At 49.5% G+C, this 22,602-nt stretch overlaps 1 protein-coding gene across 5 annotated transcripts; it reads left to right on the top strand.

Moving 5' to 3' along the window:
• The first annotated feature begins 376 nt into the window (after positions 1-376).
• On the top strand, positions 377-19,607 carry Zdhhc7 (zinc finger DHHC-type palmitoyltransferase 7). Of its 5 annotated transcripts, XM_027410737.2 has the most exons (9): positions 835-1,065; positions 8,040-8,124; positions 10,706-10,917; positions 11,367-11,697; positions 13,720-13,844; positions 15,095-15,227; positions 15,708-15,789; positions 16,980-17,110; positions 17,590-19,607. In XM_027410737.2, the coding sequence occupies exons 4-9, from the start codon at positions 11,383-11,385 to the stop codon at positions 17,764-17,766; spliced, it is 963 nt and encodes a 320-aa protein (XP_027266538.1). In that variant the 5' UTR covers positions 835-1,065; positions 8,040-8,124; positions 10,706-10,917; positions 11,367-11,382; the 3' UTR covers positions 17,767-19,607. The 5 variants fall into 5 exon arrangements, with proteins under 5 accessions (XP_027266537.1, XP_027266538.1, XP_027266536.1 ...); XM_027410736.2 differs by lacking the exons at positions 835-1,065; positions 10,706-10,917 and adding an exon at positions 377-801; XM_027410735.2 differs by lacking the exon at positions 10,706-10,917 and having other exon boundaries at positions 836-1,065.
• Positions 19,608-22,602: the final 2,995 nt, after the last annotated feature.

The following is a 22,602-nucleotide window of genomic DNA, read 5'->3' as shown; positions in this document are numbered from 1 at the left end:
CTCAGCATCACTAGTGCTGTGATGCAGATGTGCGCCTCGCCTTAAACGCCGTAGTTTTGGGAGTTAACTTAATGCACACTTACTTCCAAAAGTCTGGCTCGAATAGCAGTTTCTGGTCGCGGGGACCGGAAACTCCGCGACGATGGCGTAAAGACCATGGGTTAGATCCCTGAGCTTACATTATAGCCTTTTCCAATCTTACAGCACATCCCGCGTTCGCTACCAAACACTTCGGTGCCCTAAACAAACTGCAACAAACTTTGCCAAGTCTGTCAGGGGACCCAAGGGGATAAAACACACGTTTCTACCTCTGCAAAACTCAGGGTCGCCATCAGGAAGGGGTTGCAACGATGCTCCGGCGACCAGAGCGTGGAGCTGTGCAGGCCCGGACCCTGGCGCCCTATTCCCACTCCAGGAGGCTTCCTCGGTCCCAAACTCCTTTGGCTCAGTTGCTTATATTCCCGTGTGTCCGTCCTCTATCTCCATAGTTCTCCGTCCTCCACCTGGCACAGGCCAGCCTTGAGAGAGCATCTGAGTCGCCACTTGCTAGATCTACGGTGACGCGAGAAGCGTTTTCAGGTGAGTGCGCACGAATGGCAACGCGGCGTGGCCCTCGCGGCGGCCCGTAGGCTCCGGCTTTTCTCTTCCGGGCCACCCTTCACGGGGATCTCCGTTCAGCAGTCTTGCCTAAGTGCTGTCTCTTCGCGAAGAACCTCTAGGCCTTTGGAAGCTCGGTACCGGAAGAAATCGCTAGTGTTCCCACGAACCTCCTCTCGGAAACCTCGGGCGTCGCGACAGGAAGTACGTAGGAGCTGCGCCTTGACCTCGCCCGGGTCCAGTTCCGGGGTCGTTCCGCTCCGCTGTCCAGGTCGCGGCGTTGGGCTCCAGCTTCTGCTGGGCTGTTGCCTCCGCTACACCGGCCCGGCCGGAGCCGAGCGGAACCGAGCGGATCCGGGTCCACGCGGCCCGGCCATGAGCGCGGTCGCATGATGCGTCGCCGCCCGCGCCGCTGCAGCCGCCGGCCGCGAGGAGCCGCAGCACTGGGCGACCCCGCCCGGGCCTCGGGTGAGTGCAGTGCGTGCGGCGGCCGGGGCCGAGACCCCAGGCTGCTCCCCGCGGCCTCCGCGCCACAGTCCCCTCGGGGGTTTCTGCCGACCCCGCAGACTCGGACCCCATTTGCACCGCAGCCTTTTGCCTGACCTTGGGCGCGACACCCCTCTCGGAGCCAAGTGTTCTCTGTGGCTAATGTCAGGCTTGGTGTCATAAAGTGCTGTTACCCATCTGTGTGCTGTGAAGTTTTTGTAGGCATGGTTCGTCGCACATCTGTCTCCTCCAGTCCTATGTTCTCTCTCTTTAACGGGACTCTCCTATTCTCTGTCGGTCCTCTTCCTTCTCTTCCCCTCCCCACACCCCTTCCCGCCCCTGTCCATAGTGTGAAGGTGGTAGTTACCCGGGATGGGCATCTTGGACAAGCCGGTCAGCTTTCAGGGTAATAAAGGGCCAACCCTTCTGAGATGTCACCATTTCTAGAACTAAGTCCTTTCTAGCTATTAAGTAGGCACATTTTATTAGCTCGTGAACAGCCAGTTTATTGTGGCCATTAAATTGGAGTAATGAGAGTTGCAGCTGTCTATAGCGGCTTTCACAATTGTGTGTGGTGCTGTCCAACCCAAGCTACAGCCGCCTTTGCAGTTCCCTTAGTGACTGCGTTTGTGTTTATTTTAGTGGCTTGAACGACAGGTCATTTACATTTCTTCCTAAATCTTTCCCAGCTGCCCGTGGGGACTCTGATCTTTCCAATGTTGTTTACAACTTTCACTTACCTGAAGTTACGTTTTTAAAAGATATCTTGTGAAACTTGCACTCGAAGCAGAATTGGTTGAAGTTAAGGTTCTTGGGGTATTTTACAACATGGGCTAATGGGAGTTAACGAAATTTCATATTTGAACATTGCACAAAATAGACAGGTTGGAGGTGTAGAAATTGGATTGTGTACTTTGTAGACCAGTTACTGGTAGGGCACACTGGCTTCTGAATTGAGAGCAGGAGGAGAGAACAACAGTGAATGAAGAGGTAATTTCACTTGGAATTTGTTCAACAACAATTAACTTGAGTGTCTCAGCATTTGATTGGTTGACAGATTAGAACTCTTAAGCTGAATGTAATGGGTGTATACCTTTAGTCCCAGCACTTGAAAAGCAGAAGCAGACGGATCTCTGTAAGTTCGAGGCCAGCCTGGTCTACATAGTGAGTTCTCGGACAGGATTACACACAGAAACCCTATCTCAAAAAATAAAAAATCAGAACTCCGTAGCCCTGATAATTGACATGCTTTAAAACGAAGCCCTTTACAAGAATGGAAGAGTAGGCATGTGTAGCCCCAGGATCTAAGAGTTAGAGATGGAGATGAGAGGATCAAAAGTTTGGGTTACCTCAAGCAAAACAAAACAAAATGGAAAAGTATTACTGTTAATGGAATGACCCTCGGTTCAAAAGTATATGTGAAACTTTAAGAATGATTTTGACTAGTCATGGACAGGATATTATGTTCTTAGTGAAATTATTACTTGCTTGCTTAAACTTAAGTGATATAAAACAATATGATAACAATATTAACCTGAAGAAATGAGACTAGAAGTTAGTCTCTACTGAAGTAACATCTGGGGTGTATTGGACTTGGTTTTGCTGTCCACTCCAGAACTTCTTTGCTTCAGTCCATGCTGAACAATGACATATGATGGTTTTCTAAAGGCAGCTTTTGAGAGACATTTCTTAAAAGTGTTTTGGTTATAAAAGTAGCATTGCTTTAAAAAAGATTTATCTTTATTTGTGTGCCTGCCCCATGTGTGCATGTAGAGGCCAGAAGAGCATCAGATACCATGGAGCTGGAGTTACGGTTGGTTATGAGTGGCCCAAGACAGGTGCCAGGAACTGAACTCAAGTCCTAGAAGAGTAGCATGTGCTCTTAACCACTGAGGCCATCTCTTCACCCTGTATACACTTCCTAAAGAATGCTTTCAAGCACAAGAACAAAGCAGAACACATAAAATGAAAACTGATCTCCAGGGCAGAGCAAACATTGACACCTTACCATGGGACACTTCCATTTTAACAGCTGAGGAGAATTTAAATCCACTGTGAATATTGTTGAGATATAAAATTTAGGGGGAACAGGCCTGCTCTCTACACTGCAAGTTGGGTTGAAGTTTTCCGAAGCTACCCACATGGTCATGGTTCACAGGAAGGACTCAACTCACTGAAGGAAATAACATCTAGTTGGTTTATTATAGAAAAAGGCCGCAAATTAGTTAGTCAAGAGAAGAGAACAGAATCTAGGGAAGTCTCAAATATCAGCATCTGTCCTCATCCCTGTGGGTCCCCAGCTCCCTGACATTGCTGTATGACATTCTGTATGGAGTATTGCCAACTCAAGCCTCCTCTGATGAGGGGTGTGATTGGTTAATGGAGCAATAGGCAGCCTTACTTCCAGGTGGATGGATATTGTGACACCCAGAGCCTCAAAGCTCATCATATTGTTAGGTTTTTGTTTTGTTTTGACTCTTCCTACTTGAAAATGTAATACTTTGCTTTGCCATTGCCTAATGACTGTCCCTTCTAAATCATGGAAGAAACAAAGGTCAGTGGGAGAGCTGTGCCAATTCCATGCCCTTTCTGTCTAAAAGGTCTCTGAAGTAGAGTATGGTAGTATTGTCTGCAGTCCTGGCTCCAGAGCCTGAGACAGATGGATTGCTTGGGCCCAGGAGTTTGAGATAGCCTGAGCAACACAGCAGATCTTTGTCTGGCTTCTTTGTTCTCCATGTTGCATTTTTTTGCTGCTATCTGCAAACTTTGTCTTGCTTATCTGAGCCCTGCTTACTTACTGCTGAATTCCATTGCTATAAACATTCCATAGAATTCTGTTACTTCTGGAATGAAATCCAAATGTCTTATTGGCACAGCACCTGATCATTTTAAAAATACTATATTCAATCATGACTTGAAGATAGTGGGTGCTTGAAAATTGGTGAATGAATACTTGTAGTAGGCAGAGAGAATGAATGTGAATTTTAATTGGAAGAAGGAGCCCAGAGTAGCTCTCCAAATGAGCACCTTGTGGGAGAGGTGGAAGGACTGAGCCTTGGCAAGTCTGGAGGAGAGTTCAGGAGAGCAGCCCTGGAGGGATTTGGAACAGATGAATTTGGGGAATGGAGTTGAGATTTTGAACAATAACTTTCCTGGGATCCTTGTCATCTCTTCGGAAAGAATTCAGATGAGACACATCATAGTGTGGAACACTCCCAAGGGACCAGAGAGCTGGTCATGTTGCCCACACCTTTAGACAGGCCTCGTGCTAGGCTACTGAAGTCTCTGGAACAGAAAGCTTTCCTGAGAGGTGCCTTCCTTCACAGGTGATTGACAGGCCATTGTATTAATCCTTAAGGGACAGGCGAGGTGTGTCTTCATTCTTTACCAGGAAGCCTCTGCTGGTTAGAAATCCTAGATCTTTCTGGAAGTTCAGAAATCCATGTCTCCACCCAGGGCCAGAGATAATAACTCATCCCATTCTTGCCAGATCTGAATCCTGCAGCTTCAGCTCCTGGTTTTCCAAGTTTCCGATTGGGAAGGGTGGGTCTGTCCTCGATGGCCTTTGAACCTGCCAACTAACTAGCCAACTAAGGTCAAGTTGTTGGGACCTAGTGCCCAGAGGCTTGAGTTCCATAGAGTGAGGACTACCTTCACATGCATCATGGAGTGGTAGTGACAAGGACCAGAGCCATAAGTAGGTGTGTCCTCTGGCATACAGGAGAGCAGAGGTATTGTACATGCAGGTTGAAAGCCTCTGATGAAATGCTGCTGCTTGAGGAAGCCAGGCTCTGTGCTTAGAGCACAGTGGAGAGCTCTGGCCACCAGCTAGAGAAGTGTCGGTCTCTCTGGGGACAAGCTTTCAAAGTGTCATTGAGATGTTTTGAATTTCAGAATTCTGCTGTTCTGTAGAGTGCTCTTTTGCAAGCCTGGGTTCTGGAGGGAGGGTGTGTCAGCAGGAGAGCACAGCAGTGGAGGCAGAGTGGCCCCAACCTCATATTCACAGGGTGTATTTGAATGGCCCATCTCTAAGGCTTGGCTCCTCTTCTAACAGCAGTGCTCTGTGTTTAGTGAGCTTCACTGACACAAGCTGCCTTGAGCATCCTCCTTGCCCCACTTTTTCTCCCAACCTCAAGCATCCTCCCTATCCCCCACCCATCCAACAACATGCAATGTCCACCCCACTTTTCTCTTTCACTCACCAGTGTTCTAGAATGTAGGGAAATGGTCAAGAACTGCTCTGATGAAGATGTGGTGGGAAACGAGCAGCAAGGGAGAAAGAAGCCAGCAAGAGGGGTGTGTACAGACTCTGGGTGACTGTGACTGCGGGCTGTGCACAGGGAGCGTGGGACTGAGAGGACCTGGTTCTCCAGGGATCGCACTGAATGCAAGTGGGGCAGGCTGGTCAGGAAAATAGAGGCATTGAGTCTGCAAGGGGACTGGTAGTAGGCAAGCGAGGTGTACAGTGCAGGATCTGGGTGGACAGTGGGGGGAGGCAGAGATGTGGTCAGTTTGGGGATGGTTCCGGGGGTCCAGACTACAGCACTTGCCAATGGCTTACATGTAGGGCTGGAGGAAGAGGCCAGTGAAGGTGAGTTCTTAGTATTTGACCTTGGTGGCTATGTAGTGTAATGTTGTTTATTGAAATAGGAATGGGTGAAATTTTAACAGTGGGGTTTCTGCTCCCATCCTCCTGCAGTGGAATTCACTAGTAACCAGTTGATTTGACTGTGATGTCACCAGTATGGGTACTTTCTAGATTCAGTTCTCCTTTCCAACTTCCTGGGCCTGTGATCCCCAAGATGTCACTTCAGAGAACATGGAAGTAAAGAAGTCAGGACCCTAGCCAGGCAATGGTGGCTCATGCCTTTAATCCTAGCACTTGGGAGGCAGAGGCAGGAAGATCTCTATGAGTTCCAGGCCAGCCTGGTCTACAAAGCAAGTTCTGGTATGGCCAGGGCTATTACACAGAGAAACCCTGCTTCAAAAAACCTTAAAAAAAAAAAGTCAGGACCCATCCTGGGTGCTCCCCCAGTTGGAGACCTGTGGGCAAGTGTTGCTGCTGCTGAGGGGAAAGCCCAGTTGGTGCCTTCTACCCTTAAGGTGGCTCCTCCTCCTGTCCTCTGCTTCCGTGTCTGTATCCACCACTTGCAACCTTTGTGACCCACAGTGTTCCAAGTGCTGTTTTATTGTGACTAAGTATTTTTAAAATACTGCTAGAAAGATTAAATAAGGCTACTCACTGCTTGCAGTATACAGGACTTGCCAGTGTGTTGACATTTGGCTTTTGTTGAATGTGTCTATATTTTCTTCAAGCTTAATGGTTTTTTAGACTTAGTAATTAGAGGAGAAAATAATGGATTCAAGTGCATAGGTGATCAGCATGGTGCGGGAGGCCAGTGTGCACACTCAAGACTGTGCCCTGGAGTGAACAGTGCTTTGGAAGCACTTGTCACGAACAACCCTTGCTAGGTCACACAGGCGGTTCATTTGCCACATTGAATGTGGGTTGGCTCCCTTTGAAGTCGTCCCCACCCTGACTTAGGTGCCCTTCTCACCTGGCTGGTGACATGCCCAGGACATTTATCAAAGGCATAGGTATACTTGACCACATGGAGGAGTCTATTGTCCTGATGGGTGCCCCCTCTGAACGTTCAAGATCCCCACTGCCACCCAGTCTTAAGGAGTCCTGTGTCTTCCCTCACTCTGAATCTGCTGTTGGGTCTCCTCAGTACCTGGGGCACCTTCAGGTTCTCTGCTATCTGCATTTCAGGCATCCGCCTCTCCATCCTGGACTCTGATTTGCAATTCCAGGCCAAGCCTTGAATTCCTTCTACTTATGTCCATGTGTACACATAGCCTGAAGTCACAGATCAGAGTAAATGAAAGGCAGCCTTGGCTCACAAATGCACTGATCAGGATGTGGCTTCTACTGAAGTGTTTTCCTCCAGCCCCGCCTCAGTCCTTAGACTGGGCATTTTACCCCTGCTTCTTTTCTAATGGAAGCCTCACAGATGCACAGGAAAACACATATTTAAAATGTATACTTCATCAGTTTAAAGTAACTCATGAATTTTTAATGCATGGTCTCACAATGTAGCCCAGGCTAACCTCAAATTCGAGGCAGTCCTGCTTTGGGCTCCTGAGTGCTGGGGTTCCAGCTGTGTGCCACCACAGTGGGCTACTCAGTTATTTTTGCTTTGATAAATTCATGTACCCATGTCCCTTGCTTCAGCTAGGAGGCAACCTCAGTCTCTTGAGCTGGAACTTGTTCCGGTTTCTTCAGAAACCTGTTGGTTTGTCTGGTGTGTAGTCCCACATGTTAGATACAAATCCAGATGCCTGAATCTTTCAAGAAAGCTCCAGGACCCAGGTATGTATGGTGGCACATGTTTTTGATCCTAGCACTTGGGAGGCAGAGGCAGGCAAATCTTTATGAGTCTGAAGCCATTCAGGTCTATACTATGAGACTCAGGAGACCCTGAGTGAGGGCCACCTGCAGATGGAGTCTCCGTGGCTAGTGAGAACAGGCTATTGCTGGACATAAGGTGAGCCAGCTGTGTTCTGCCTATCTCTGGATCTTTCTTTTCTTTCTTGTTTTTGAGACAGGGTCTCTTCTGGATTTGTATCTAACATGAGGAGGGTAAAACAGACTAAAGTAAGTTATTGTTGGCTTGGGTTCTGTGTCTTGATGGCTTGAGCCCATGAGGTAGAAGCCAGACTGGACAACTTACAATACCTTATCTCAAAAACATAAATAATAATTTTGTTTCTAGGGTTAATCTGCTAGTGATCAGAACATAGAAGCCCAGTGACTTCATTGCTATGGACAGTCCCAAGTACAGAGCCACAGTGTTGCTATAGGTTGTGTATAAGACATCTAGAGTTCACAGACTATGTGCTTCGCGCTGCTGTCACACAGCAAGTAACCTGTCATTGAATTTATTGTCTTGCAGGCCACATCACAAAAGACAGCATGCGCCTTACAGTCCTGAAAAAAAGGCACAAGTGCTCCCATGATGCTTAGAAGCATTCTGTAAGGTGAGTCTGTGGCTGGTGTATGTGTGTGACAGGGCCTCGCTCTAGCTAAGACTGACTTCAAACTCACCATCCTCTTGTCACAGCCTCCTGAGTGCTGGAATGATGGGAACAAGCCACCAGTCCAGCTCATGTGACTCTTGGCTTAGTGCACAGTATCCCTTTCTAGCTGATAAGAGTGTGTATGGTGTCAAGCCCAGAGGCAGCTGCAGGCTGAGGCCTCCCTTTCGACCTGTCTGCTTGCCTTTGCTCCAGGAAGGAGGCTGCTGATTGATACTTAGCCTTTGGCCAGAACCACAAGACACTACAAGACAAAAGGAAGAGCTGCCAGTGTGGCTGTCACCAGGGCTAATGGAGATTTGTGATGTTAATTGTAGTACCTAGGAGCCAGTGCTTTTACTCACAGCAGGAACAAAGAGCTTTACTCAGTGTGGGGTATAGTCTCGGAGCAGATAAACCCCATTTATTCGCTTGGTAGGAATGGAAAATGGTGCTTTTTCTGTCACTTCGCTGACACCAGTATTCTCGGGGCTCTTCCAGAATCGACCATCAAGAGTATGGCAACAGCAGACATTAGTGTTTGTTATATGGGACATGGCTCCTGGTGGGTGCTGTGGCCCAGCATCACATTTCTTGGTGCTAGCCATGTTTTTATGTTTTACCTCCTTTCCCAGAGCACTAATGCAGTGGACACAGTGATTTGGGATGGCGCACACACACAGATAGCTGCAGACCTGCTGTGGTCAGTGACTGCCTTCTTTCAGATTTTCTACAGGCATGGCAGCACATGCTTGTCATCCTAGCATTTGGTGGGTAAAGGCTGGAGGGTCAGGAGTTCAAGGACAGCCTGAGCTACATAGAGTTCAAGGACAGCCTGACCTACATGAGACCTTGTCTCAAAAGAAAAGAAAAAGGGAAATGAAGTGATACCTGGATCTTGGGCTATTTTCCTTCTTTGGTGCCCATGGAGTTTGCAAGTGTGCAACTCCAGGGAAACATGTTATACACTACCGTCCTGATATGCACATCTAAATATCCTGCCACAGCCATTGTTAGGTATATCTGGGGATGCCATTCTTACATGGATATCCCTGCCACCCCATACCCCAAGAAGAGCAGAGCACTCCATGCCCTGGCAGCTCTCATGGGACCTGAGCCAGGAAACACAGCAGAGCTGGAACTACTCAGTAGTGGCTGTGCACCCTGCCCTCTGGGGAGACCTCAGGCTGTAAACATGGAATTCTGACCCAAGAACCCCTTGTCCCTCCATGTTAGCCAAGCTGTTGCTCACAGAGCATGCCTTGCAGAGGAAACCACAAAACAAAGGGGTCCTGGCCTGTAGAATCCTTCAGCTGGAGACCTTGATGTTCCTGGGCCCAGTTACAGTTTGTTTACATAATTGGCAATCAGCTCGGGGTGGTAGCGCATGCACTTGGGAAGCAGAGGCAGGTGTGTCTCTGTGAGATTGAGGCAAATCCAGTCCACATAGCCAGTTCCAGGCCAGCCAGGGCTATACAGTGAAACAGTGTTTTAAAAAGAAAAAACGGCTGGGCAGTGGTGGCATACACCTTTAATCCTACCACTTGGGAGACAGAGGCAGGCGGATCTTTGTGAGTTCGAGACCAGCCTGGTCTACAAGAGTTACTTCCAGGACAGCCTCCAAAGCCACAGAGAAACACTGTCTCGAGAAACAAAAAACAAATAAATAAATAAATAAATAAATAAATAAATAAATAAGCAGCAGCTGGGGAGAAGATAGTGGGAATCACTGGAGAGTGTCACATCTGCCTGTAAGTAGATGTGTGTAGGTGTCCTCTGTCTCAGCGTGTTGATGTCAGGCTGGTAGCAGGTAAGGCAGGTGGGTGGAAGCTAGCTGGTGGACATACTGGGAGCTCAGATGAGACAGCCACCCAGCCTCTTGTTGGCCTCTCAGAACCAGGCTCATCCAGTGGTGCCTGAGGCTCTGAGACCCCAGTCACAGTGTTCAGGAAGGAGGGTGTTTGCAGGCAAGAGAAGCAAGGCCCTGAGTGGCTTACAGGGCCTGCCTGGGAAAGCTACCTGTGAGCGTGAGGAGGGCAGCCCTGGCCTGTGCAGATATCCCCATTCTTCTCTCTTCTATTACACCCAACATCACTGTGAAGCTCTTTTGCTTTGCTGGCTTTGGAAACAATGGTGTCTCTTCTTGCCCTGGTCTGTGCTGCGTGTCAAAGTTCTGCACTCTGAAGTGGGGACACCCATTGGCAAGTGTGTTCCACTTACAGTTAAGGAAAAATGTATGTGCAGATTTGAAAGGCCATGCTGCTGATTGGTGGCATCTCAGGAACAGCCACTCCCACCCCTTTGCCCACCTCGAAGCTGCTCTGGAGGGGGCAGGTTCACTTTAGTGCCCATTAGCATTTCCTTTCCATGTACCAAGGCCAGGACACAGCCAGACTCCCTCCCCTCACTGCTTGTCATGAGTGTTTCCACCCTTAGCAAACACGATAAGAGAAGGACTAGCCGGGCAGGCCAGGCACCGCAGGCAGAGCAGTTCCTACTAAAGACTCCAGCTCTTTGGCTTCTCTGACCTATGTGCTCTTGGCAGTCGGAAGCCACAGGAAGTACGGGAAAAGTCTGGAAAGAACGAATGGATTCATAAACAGGAGACCTTATGAAGGTTAAAAATTATATGCTAGAAGCAGCATATAATTGAGATCTGAGGTGAAAACAGGAGCTGTCTACAAAAGCTGTCTCACACCTTCTGCATTGACCTGAGGAAGAGGAAGCTGAGGCGGTGGAGGGAAGCAGCTCAGCCTGGTGAGCCTGTAGGAGGGGAGGAGAGGACATCCTTTGCCCATGCTTCCTTCCCTATGCCTTGATGAAATCTGTATTGAGAGGGTGAAAGCCCTGTCTAGAGCACGGACAGGTCAGGTCAGTGGGGACAGCAGTGTCCAACAGGGTCTCCTATGTTGTGCTGGGTGCTGTGATTCTGTATGGCTGGTGGCCTTACATTATCTCTGTATGCGGTAGTTGACAGCTTTGCATATATAGGGAAACTCTACACTGAGACCCCTTGGGTCCCACACAGACCAGGACAGTGAAGTAACAAAGGCTGCGACTGAGCCCTCAGCTAGTTTGGTACTTTGTTCTTTGCTGCTCAGTGTATTTGAGCTGAGTGTGTTTGCACATATGGCTCATCATGTTCAAGTGTGTATGTGTTTGCGTGTTTGGGCCCAGGAGCCTCACCAGCTCTCACCCCTCTGCAGGGTTTGTCAGGGAATCATGCAGCCGTCAGGACACAGGCTCCGGGACATCGAGCATCATCCTCTCCTGACCGACAATGACAATTATGATTCTGCATCCTCCTCGTCCTCCGAGGCTGACATGGTAGACAGGGTGTGGTTCATCCGTGATGGCTGTGGCATGGTCTGTGCTGTTATGACATGGCTTCTCGTCATCTATGCAGACTTCGTAGTGACCTTCGTCATGCTGCTGCCTTCCAAAGACTTCTGGTACTCCGTGGTGAATGGAGTCATCTTCAACTGCTTGGCGGTGCTCGCACTGTCATCCCACCTAAGAACCATGCTCACTGACCCGGTGAGTACACAGCATCTCTGGCTTAGAGCATTCTCATGTATTGATGCTGTCAAAGAGCAGCACACGGCATTGGCACAGATATGCACAACATGGAAAGTGTTGGGCTCATCTCTGGAGCAGATTCCTGTGGCTTGTGAGTAGAGGCAGCTCCTCAGTTCCTAATGCCATGAAGGCTCAGTTCAGAGCTTCCAGGTCAGGGATAGCAGCTTCTCAGAAGCTCAACATGCCCTTTTTGTGGCCACCCCAGGGGAGATGGCTGGGGCTTCCTCCTGGCAAGGGCAATCTGAAGGCCACGTGGGAGCAATTCCGACAAGCAGCCACTGTACTGCAGGTGTATGAAGCCAAAGGTGTTCCTTCCAACAAAGTTCTCAGCTTCTTTTCAGCACTAACCATGACACTGGCACAGGGTTCCATGTAGTGACTTGTGTTTGTATCTGCCAGTTTCTTCCCAGGAAGGTGACAAGAGAGGAGTGCTAGCTGTTAAATTTTTGCTTAAATTGGAAATAAAGAAGAAAAGAGGCAGATGAGACATAAGACTAAGAGACGTACTAGACATACTAAGCAGTTCATTATAGGCCCAGCAGAGTAAGGAGACTAAAGGAGAAGAGAAACAGGGTTAATGGCTGACCGCCATGGCCGGTCGCCATAGAGAGAGAGAAGCAGAAGCAGACAGAGAAGAGAGTGTAGAGAGAGCATAAATGGACAGGGATCTGTCTTTTAAAGGGGTACTCTGCACCTGCGTGCAGACTTAGTTCCCATGGAACCCTGGGTACTGACGAGGGTACTGCCTGTTCCACCAGGTAACAGGGGCAGGCCAGCATAATGCCTGAACCTTTCACTAGCTGTGCAGCTCCTTGTAAATCAGTGGTTCTCAACATGTAGGTAGCAACGCCTTTGGGTTGCATATCAGATATCCTGATTGATTCTAATTCATAACAGTGCAAAATTACAGTTATGAAATAATATTATGGTTGGGAGATCACCATAACATGAGGTCACAGCATTAGGAAAGTTGAGAACCACTGTTGTAAGCTTACATTGCCATCTAAGGTAGAGGCAAGACTGTCTGGCCTCACAGGCTGCCTCTCTGCCATGTTGGGATCCACAGCATAGCCTTTGCTTTCTCTCCTGTCTATAGATGGAGATTCTGTCACACCTGATCCCACAGCCATTTAGTCCCAAATAAACACAGAGGCTTAAATTAATTATAAACTGTTTAGCCAATGGCTTGGGCTTCTTATTGGTTAGCTCTCAATTATTAACCCATTTCTATTAATCTATGTATCTCCACATGGTCTTGGCTTACCAGAGAATGCCCAGGTGTCCTACCTTCCTGGTAGCTACATAGTGTCTCCTGACTCTGCCTCCTACCTTTCTCAATCCCTGTTTGGATTTCCGGCCTGGCTAAATCCTGCCTGTCTATTTGGCTGAAACAGCTTTATTCGTCAACCAATAAGAGAAACATAAATTCACAGCATACACAAGGACATCCCCCATCACCTCTCTGAATCACCGTGGCCTTGGCTAGCCTATCCATGAGAACAGAACTTGTCAAAGACTTCACCTATGGTACATAGTCTGCCAATGGCCTGATGTGCTTATGGGGCCTCTGGCCACACTAACTTCCTTCCTCAAACTCAGTACACTTGGGACTTCAGAAGCCTTTGTTTTCCTGAAACAGGGTCTCACTGTATAGCCCAGTCTGGGTTCAAACTCAGCCATCCTCCTGCATCTGCCTTCCCAGTGCTGGGATTATGGGCATGTTTTACTGGTTTTTATTTTATTTATTTTATTTTTATTTATTTATTTTTTGTAGGAGAGGGGACCAGAGCGGTTAACAGAGGGTAGCCCTATATAGCTAGCTGGCCTGAAACTCACTATGTAAATTAGGCTGGCCTCAGACTAGTGGCAGTTCTCCTGCCTCTGCTCCTAGGCTCCTAGAGTGCTAGGATTATGAGTGTGAGCCTTGTTTTATTGTTCTGCCTTCCTTTCACACAACCTGAACTCAATCTGTATGCACAGGGGGCTGTCCCCAAAGGCAATGCCACAAAGGAATACATGGAGAGTTTGCAGCTGAAGCCTGGCGAGGTGATCTACAAGTGCCCCAAGTGCTGCTGCATCAAGCCAGAGCGTGCCCACCACTGCAGGTATAGCCTCTGCTCTAGCAGAGCCCAGCCCAGGTCCAGCACCCAGTCAGCACCTGTAGTCTGTGGGAGTTTGCAAACAGGTCCCTTCCCTGTTGCAGGAAACAAGTGGATAACAGCCAAAGGAAGTGACAAGGTGTCTACTTATTTTCCTGGCCTGGTTGCCATGGGCTGGCACATGAATTTTGTAACTAGAGAAAACAGGCCTCTGTATGGTTGTTGCCCTTCATGCCTGACAGGAGCTGCAGACGAGATGCAGGCTCCTGTAGACATACATGCTGTCTGACAACAGTCTAGCCCACAAACATGTACATTTGAGCATCAGCCTCTCTTGAGTTCCATCTGCTGGCCTTTGCTGCAGTCTGTCATTTGCCCTGCTGTGCCCGGACTTGGTTTTAGACACGATGCTGTTCCTTGGGTGTACTGATACTAGGTGTGGAGAATGAACCTGGAATACTTCTCCATTCCTAGAAATCTGTTGAACTTCCCTGTCCTTGGACCAAGTCCTTGTGTGTGCACAAAGATATAGTGTAACCTCCTCTTGAAGTGTCTTCCTCCTACTATTAGGTTGGGATTTGCCAGGGGGAGCAAAGAAAGATGAGCAGGGTCATCAGCGGTCTGCAGGGGTGGGTGGGGTGGGGTGGGGTGGGGGGGTGGGGGTGGGTGTCCACCTGGCAGCTGTGGAGAAAGTATGGCCAGAAAGCAAACAAAGGTGCCATAGCATAGGGATAGAGCAGTGGCCTTGGGCTGGGGGTGGCAGTGGGGAGTGATTGGCTATGGGCATGAATTCCCTTAGGGGTTGTGTGTGTGCAGGAGTCACTCCATTGTGCATTTAAAGTGGGTGAGCTACTGTGGCAGGGGGTTACTAATCCAATCCATTGGAGATGATCTGGGAATGTTTTGGAAGCTATTAGATTGGCGGGTGCACCAGGGGACATACAAAGAAACTACATCTAATAGAGTGGCTTAGTTACAGAGTCCAACTACTGCTGTCACAGTGCTTACTGGATGTAGTCAGTGATGTGAGCTGTTTGAAAAACTCAACTGGCAGCAAAGTCAAGCATGTGGAACAGTGTAGGAAAAGGCACAAGACACACGTAACTCTAGTGCTTGGGAGGCTAAAGCAGGGGGCTCACCGTGCATTTGAGGCCAACCAGTTTAAGACTTGTCACAAGTGTCAGCAGAGTGCCATGCAAAAGATGTCCCCCAGCCTCTCCCACCTAGATTTCATTTGGTGTCACTGGTTTCCCCAGAAAGCAAGGTCCTGAATGGTGCGCTCTCCTTTGCAGTATTTGCAAGAGATGTATTCGGAAGATGGACCATCACTGCCCATGGGTGAACAACTGCGTAGGAGAAAAGAATCAGAGATTCTTTGTGCTCTTCACTGTGAGTGGAAATGTTTTATGGAGACTGTATTGAACTGGATGTTCTAAAAATTGAACCTACTGGAGTTGGGGGAGGTATTTAGCCTGGCTCCCACCTCCTCAGGGCTGATGGCTGTGTTGGCACATGCAGGGCTCAGTCCAGGGGTGACTGTTGCTACTTTTATTACGTCACCTGTTGGCTACTGATTTGTCTGTCCCCCTTTCAATCTCCATTGTCATGTCATACACAGGGCCTTCACACATACAACTCATTTTCCCCCTCTTTATTTTGCCATGCAACCATTGGGCTTGATCCACTGTGGTCTTGGATCAGCTACCAGCAACTACAATTCACTTTTCCATACCACCTTTTTCCTGCTGGGGGTGGTGTATGTGTATGTGTGTCTGTGTGGGGGGGGGGAGGGGAGGAGAGAGCACAGTCAGCCTCTGCATATGGGATGACAAATTGTTAAAAACAGCTAACCCATCTCCTTCCTTCTAGATGTACATAGCTCTGTCTTCAGTCCATGCTCTGATTCTCTGTGGGCTTCAGTTCATCTCCTGTGTCCGAGGGCAGTGGACAGGTAACTGAGGCTGTGTGTGTCATTCCTAAAAGTACTGCAGTATGAGGAGGGTCCCAAGGGAGTCAGACTCCTCGATGGGAGGGGAAGCCTTACTCATAATAACCTGAGTTTTGTTTGTTGGAGTTCTGTTTGTTTGGTTTGGTTTTTTTGAAACAGGGTCTAAGTTTGTATCCTAGGTTGGCCTTGAACTCAGGGATGATTCTTTTACCTCAGCTTCTTGGTGTTGGGACAACAGGTATAAGTCATTGTGCCTGGTAAAAAGTTGACATTTCGCCAGGCGTTGGTCCACACTCCTTTAATCCCAGCACTTGGGAGACAGAGGCAGGCGGATCTCTGTGAGTTTGAGGCCCGCCTGGTCTCCAGAGCGAGTGCCAGGATAGGCTCCAAAGCTACACAGAGAAACCCTGTCTCGAAAAAGGGGAAAAAAAAAAAAGTTGACATTTCTTAAGATCAGAATGTAGTAGTTTCACCCTTGATATCCCTCATCATTGAATTCCCCACTCAAGACATGACTAATTTTTGATAAATCATTTTAGCTACTTGCAGACTTTGGACACTAAAAAGGGCCAGGATTGCCACTGTTCCATTGGCTCTGTGTTTGCTTTCTGGCTAGCTTAGTTGGTCACTGTCCACCGCTCTCTTAGCATAGCCTGATGGGTTATCCAGATAGATGTAGTCCAGACAGGCCTTGACTAGCAACTGAAGGAAAGGCAAGAACTCTTGTGACAGTGCCTCCAGTGTAGAAACACCCATGTAGGCACACAGTTAGATACATGAGTGTCCATTCGGGACGGACTCTCATACCTCAGGGAAACCAGGCACAGCTGCTCAGGTGGTTGAGGCAGGAGGATCAGAAGTTCAAGGCCAGCCAGGCAACTTAGTGAGACCTTATCTCATAAAGAGAGCTGGGGGTGTAGCTCAGTGGTAGAATGCTTGCCTGGCATTTGTAAAGCCTTGAGTACAATCCCCAGTGCAGTAAGAATTTCAGGGAAGATGACTTCTAAGGTTGCTTGCTGTCTGGCAAAGGTAGACAGGCTGTGTGCCAGCTTCTTGGAGAACTCAAGTGGACCTTGTGCAGCAGGAACACATTCCTTCCAGGAAACACTGCAGGTGCCAGGGGTGCATGAGTGTAGGGCTCCCTGTGGCATAGGGTGCTTATGCTGTGCTGACCACCTCACTCTCATCCCCAGAGTGCAGTGACTTCTCACCTCCCATAACTGTAATCCTGTTGGTCTTCCTGTGCCTTGAGGGCCTCCTGTTCTTCACGTTCACTGCAGTCATGTTTGGCACCCAGATCCACTCAATATGCAATGATGAAACAGTGAGTCTTGTTGTTCTGTGTCTGCAGAGGGGTGGGGGTCTGATTCGGAGTTCCGGGTGGCCTCGGTCCCCACAGGTCTGTATTTGCTGCCCCCTCCACTGGCACAGTGTAGTTTCTGGGCCCTGGATTGATTTAAGTTAGATAGGCCAAGCAGGCCCTGGGTCAGAATGTTCAGCAGGTCTCAGGAACTCAATTGCCCTCCTACCCTTGCAGACCTGGAGTAGGTGCTGCGTAAATACGTGAGTGAGTAGGAATGCAGAGGGCCACTGTGCCTGTTAAGAGCAACAGCCAGGCTGACTTTGAGGCTGCTCCATGCAGATGGCTACAGCCTGGCTGTGCATCTGAGACAGGGAGGAGCACTCACAGTGCCCAGCTCCACACAGGCTTTGGAGGCCTGGCAGCAGGCTCATATATAGCCATGAATAGCTGTAGCAGCAGGCTGTCTGCGGGTCTCTCCTCACTGCTCCTTCTGCTTCCAGGAGATCGAGAGGCTGAAGAGCGAGAAGCCTACATGGGAGCGAAGGCTGCGGTGGGAAGGGATGAAGTCTGTCTTCGGGGGCCCCCCCTCCCTCCTCTGGATGAACCCCTTTGTTGGCTTCCGATTCAGGCGACTGCAAATGAGGGCTAGGAAAGGGAGCCCTGAGTTCTCTGTATGAGCCTTCAGGGCAGGAATGTCTGCAGACATTTGATGCTCACTGGCCTGCAAGCACAACAGCCTTGTGGGTAGATGGAGCTGGCCAGCTGACGGGGCCATGAGCAGCTTCATGGACTTAGGGCCACAGGCACTTGTCAGTTTTTGTGTGTACTGCCAGAAGAAGCATGCAGCCCCAGGAGGCCATCTTACCACCATCCTGACACTTGGGATGTCATGTGGGTTGTGAGCATCCCACAGGAGGAGCTGCTTCTCAATCATGAAGAAAGCCAGCATAGCCACTGCTGGGAGTCCGGCTGGCCCATCCCCAGCACACTCCCTTACTAGAAGGGGTTCCACAGAGACTGTGGCTTGGAGGGCTCCAACACCTAGCACTGAACAGTGAAGATGGCTTCCAGAACACTCCTTGCTGTCCCAGAATGGGCATCCTTTGACCCTTCCAGCAAGTCTGTATGTGCTCATCTGTGTGTCTCTGTGTGTGTGTGTGTTTGTGTGTGTGTGTATATGTGTGTGCGCGTGTGCATGTGTCAGAATCGGCAGTGTTGTTCAGGCACTCGTGTGGTAGACAAGCTGTCTTTCAGACTCCAGTGTTTCAGGGAAGTGGGACGCACTGCTGGCCCTTGCTGGCCTTCTATGAATGTATCATACAGTGTCCAGATCCAAAGAACAGGCATGCCTGGCATGGGCCCACCCTCCTGCTTTTATTTCACTGAAAGTGTAGTGTTCGAGGGCAGTGAGCTGAGGTTTTGTTGTTCCAGCCAAACTAACAGCATGCAACAGTCCCTCAACAAGGAAGGTGGTGCCCTGTGCTGAGGCCCAGCACTGTAGGGGAGGGGGCCATGGGGAGCTCAGCATGAGAGAAGCAAGCTGCCTTGGGCCCGTTTGGGCAGGTGCTGCAGGGGTGACAGCCTGGTGCCTGAGCTGTCAGAGCACTGACATGACGACTTTATTTCTGTACCCATGGCACTGCAGTCAGAGTGGACCCTTGGTGCAGGCTTAGAATTACGTCAGTACACACACAGCTCCCCTCAGGGGACTTGCCTTAAACTTCTAGGTTGTTCCTTTGCTGCTGAGTGAGAGTGGTCTGACAGAGACTGGGGACTTCCTGTGAGTCCACTCCTGTGCAGAGACACAGTGTTTCCCTGTTGGGACCAGCTGCCTTTCTGTCCCTGTGACACCATGACTGTTTTCGGTGTCAGTCGCTTTTGCCCTGCCCTCATCTGGGCTCCTATGCTACTGAGGTGAACCCCAGGGACCTGTGAGCCTAGCCCTAACGCAGTGAGCAAACTGTGGGGCCCGAGTCACTGCAGAGGGACAGCGTGACCTCAGATTGTCTCTGCATTCATTTGCACATGTGTCTGAGCATGCAGGCTCTGGTGGTGTCACCCTCCAGTGTGGAGTCTGTGGCGGTGAATCCAAGCTGAGTATACTTGACTTTTCAATTCCTCAGTGTGATTTTATATGAAATAAAGTAAACCGTCCACAGTTCTTACCCTCCTGCAGCCCTCTTCTTCCTGGGTGGCCCACCTTGCTTTTCTCCAGAACCTCCTGCTGTGTGCCTGTGATGGGATGTGGGCATCCAGCACAACTCCCAGAGTAACCTGTGTAGCTGTTGCCTGGCTAGGATTTTACTGAGACCCCTTAACTTTCTTCTAAATAGCCTTGGGGATTTTTTTTTTAAGTGTATTTTAAAATAAAAACTAGAGCTGAGCATAGAAGCTGGTATTTATAATGTCAGCCCCCGGGAAGCTAGGGCAGGAAGATTGATTGACAGCAGTTGAGGCCAGTCTGCCTACAGAGTCTAACCCAAACATTCAAACAAATACTATTAAAAACCTTTCTGAGCCTGGCAGTAGTGGTGTATGCCTTTAATCCCAGCACTTGGGAGGCATAGGCAGGCAGATCTCTGAGTTCAAGGTCAACCTAATCTGCAGAGAGTTCTAGGACAGCCAAGGTTACAAAGAGAAACTCTGTGGGGGCGGGGGGCGGGGGGGATGGGGCAAACAAAACCTTTCCATAGGCCTGGTATAGTGGTGCATGCCTTTAATCCCAGCACTTGAGAGGCAGAGCCAGGCGGATCTGAGTTCAAGGCCAGCCTGGGCTACAGAGCCAGTTCCAGGACTTCCAAGGCTACACAGAGAAACCCTGTCTCAATCCCCTCCCCCCAAAAAGAAAGAAAAAGAGGGGAAACTGCATGAGAAGGGACCCAAAATGGCCTCTTCATCTGTACAGCCTTGGGTGTGCTGTGTGGATACTACCATGAGAGGCCCATGGTGGCTTTCCTGGCAGGAACACAGGATGCCTAGCTCAGCTATACATTTAGCTGTGACCCTGTCTGCCCCTCCTGGGATGTTAGGAGGGTTCACCATACAGAAGCAACAAGGACTGGTGGGAAGGTGGATAAGGCCTAGGCAGGCTATGGCTGCCACTGAGGCTGCCACTGTGTTACCTATGGACTCCAGTCAGCTGCTGTGGGGAGGGGGAGAGCGCTAGTGGCTGAGCAGCCTGGCTGTTCTGGCGGAGGCACAAGCCCCACAGAATCCTGAGGACCCAGTGGCTCCTCAGCTGTTAACTGCCTAAAGCACAGACAAAGACACAGACCCCAGAGGGAAGACTTGATCCCACAGCCCTGCGCCTGCTTGGGGAAAAGGGGTGTGTGAGAGGCAACAGGGACCAGTCTTATAATCGCTCACGTGACTTTCTAGAAAGTCTAGGAGGCTGTGAAGGAGCTTGTTCGAGGCATGCAACCCCACAGATCAGAGGTGGGGGAAGCTCTTTGCTTCCTATTGGTGTGGGGCTTGCTACCTTTGTTCCTGCCCTGGGCAGTGCACTTTCTTCATTGTGCCACTTACATTATGAGGCTGGTTACTGCTAAAGAGGAGGGTCTGTAGCTTTTGCAGGACCTAGCCTCCATTCGTCATGTCACCATGTACACTTCCTCACCCCTCTACCCTGGGGTCTACGTCCCTCCTGGTACAGCCAGCTGTCCAGGGTTCAATCTGCTTGAGGTTCACATCTTCTAGATGGATGTGGAACGATGGACAAGGTTTGTGTTGTCCTCAGATTCTCGCCTGAGATTACTTGGCTAGACCCACCTACATCCCCACCTCCCATTACACTGTCCATGGGCTCCACTCTCGTGTGTCTGGTTTTAAGTGACTTTAATTTATTCCACATAGTGAAGTTCAGCTCCGGGTCTCAGACTCAGCCTTGCTTGTCCTGCCCTGTGCTGTTCCCCTGGGATCCTGCCTGCTCATTTGGTCCTGGGGAGCCCCTAAGTGTGCACCTTCCTTTCTGCTGCTTTCCTCTAGCTTGTGAGTTAAGTGTGGTCCTGCCTAGACCCACCCTTGACCCCCAACCCTATTTTATTTTGTCATCTTCCAGAAAACCATCTCATTTCTGATTTCCAATACTCATATGTTTTGTTGTTTGTTTTTAGACAGTGTCTCACAGTCTAGCCTTGGCTGGTCTAGAATTTGCTTTGTAAATTAGGCTGGGCCCAAACCCACAGAGATCCACCTGCATCTGCCTTCCAGGTGAATTTTAAGGTGTGCACCACCCTGAGCCCCAGAATCCCTTTTGTCTCATTACCCAGCTGGCTTAGCATTCCTACACGGCCCTGGGTTCTGCCTCCACCTCCCGGGTGCTGGGATTACAGGTGTACACCATTGTCCCCAGAACCTTCTCAGATACCTTATTTGGGCATGTGACAGTTTCAGGCCCAGGCGTTTGTGGCGCTCTGTGCCATGGGACAGGGCATCAGGGGTCTGCCATAGAGATGGGGGTGGTGGCACCAGCACAGGCTTTGATGCTTCATCCTTGTCCTTTTCCTCCTCCAGTTCTGTGCTCTCTGGCTGCCACTGCAGCCTCTTCCTCAAGGAAGGACACTGAGAGGCCACTTGGACTGTGGGATGAAGGAGACCCCAAGATTTCCAGAGTAAACTTCCCCTCTCTGTGTCAAGGAGCAGAACCCAGGTGCCTGGCGTTCTCTCATGGAGCCCTTCAACCAGTTGGTATTCAGAAACTGAGAAGCCCACTATCGCTGAGAGGTGTTGTAGACAAGGTGGCACTCCACAGGTTGGGAAACAGAAGCTTGAAGTTTTCCCAGTGTGCCCTATCAGTTGAGGAAATCATTCTCTTATATTGCTCAGGACATATCCCAGGTCATCAGGCCAGTGCTGCTCACTGAACATGTGGCCTAGGGAGATGGCTTGGTTAGTAAAACATTTTCTTTACGAGCATGAGGACCTGAGTATGACCCCTAGGGGGAAAAAAAAAAAAAGCTAGGCATGGTGTTGCCCGGCTGAAATCCCAGCACTGGGGAGGTAAAGACAGGTGGGTTCCTGCAACCAGCCTCACCTGAGGTGAGCCTGCTTCGAAAACAAGATGAGGGCAGGAGAGATTGCTCAGTGGGTAAAGGCACCTGCTGATGACTCAAGCTTAGTCCCTGGGACCCACAGGATAGAAAGAGAACTAACTACAGTAATTGTCCTCTGACCTCCACACACATGCTATGACATGTGTACTTCCCACATAATTAAATGTATAATAATTGAAAGGAAACCCCCAAATGTTGATAGTAGTGCTCAGATTGACCTGTGGCCTTCACAAGCGTGCGCCCACGCACAAACACATGAAACTTGTGTCCTTTGCAAAGAATTACGATGCATGGTTTCCTTGACTCTCACTGCTGTACCACTGTGTACATGCGAAGCAGGCTGAGGGCACCTAGGCAGCAAGCAGTGGTAATGCTGTTTAACAATGAATAACTTTAGGAAAATTGCAGTGCACATAATTGCAAGCATCAGGATGCCTGCCACTCACCCAGCCACAGCTCCAC

The sequence above is a fragment of the Cricetulus griseus genome, chromosome 3 (assembly GCF_003668045.3).
Source record: "Cricetulus griseus strain 17A/GY chromosome 3, alternate assembly CriGri-PICRH-1.0, whole genome shotgun sequence".
Lineage (NCBI taxonomy): Eukaryota > Metazoa > Chordata > Mammalia > Rodentia > Cricetidae > Cricetulus > Cricetulus griseus.
This window is presented reverse-complemented; position numbering and strand designations above follow the sequence as displayed.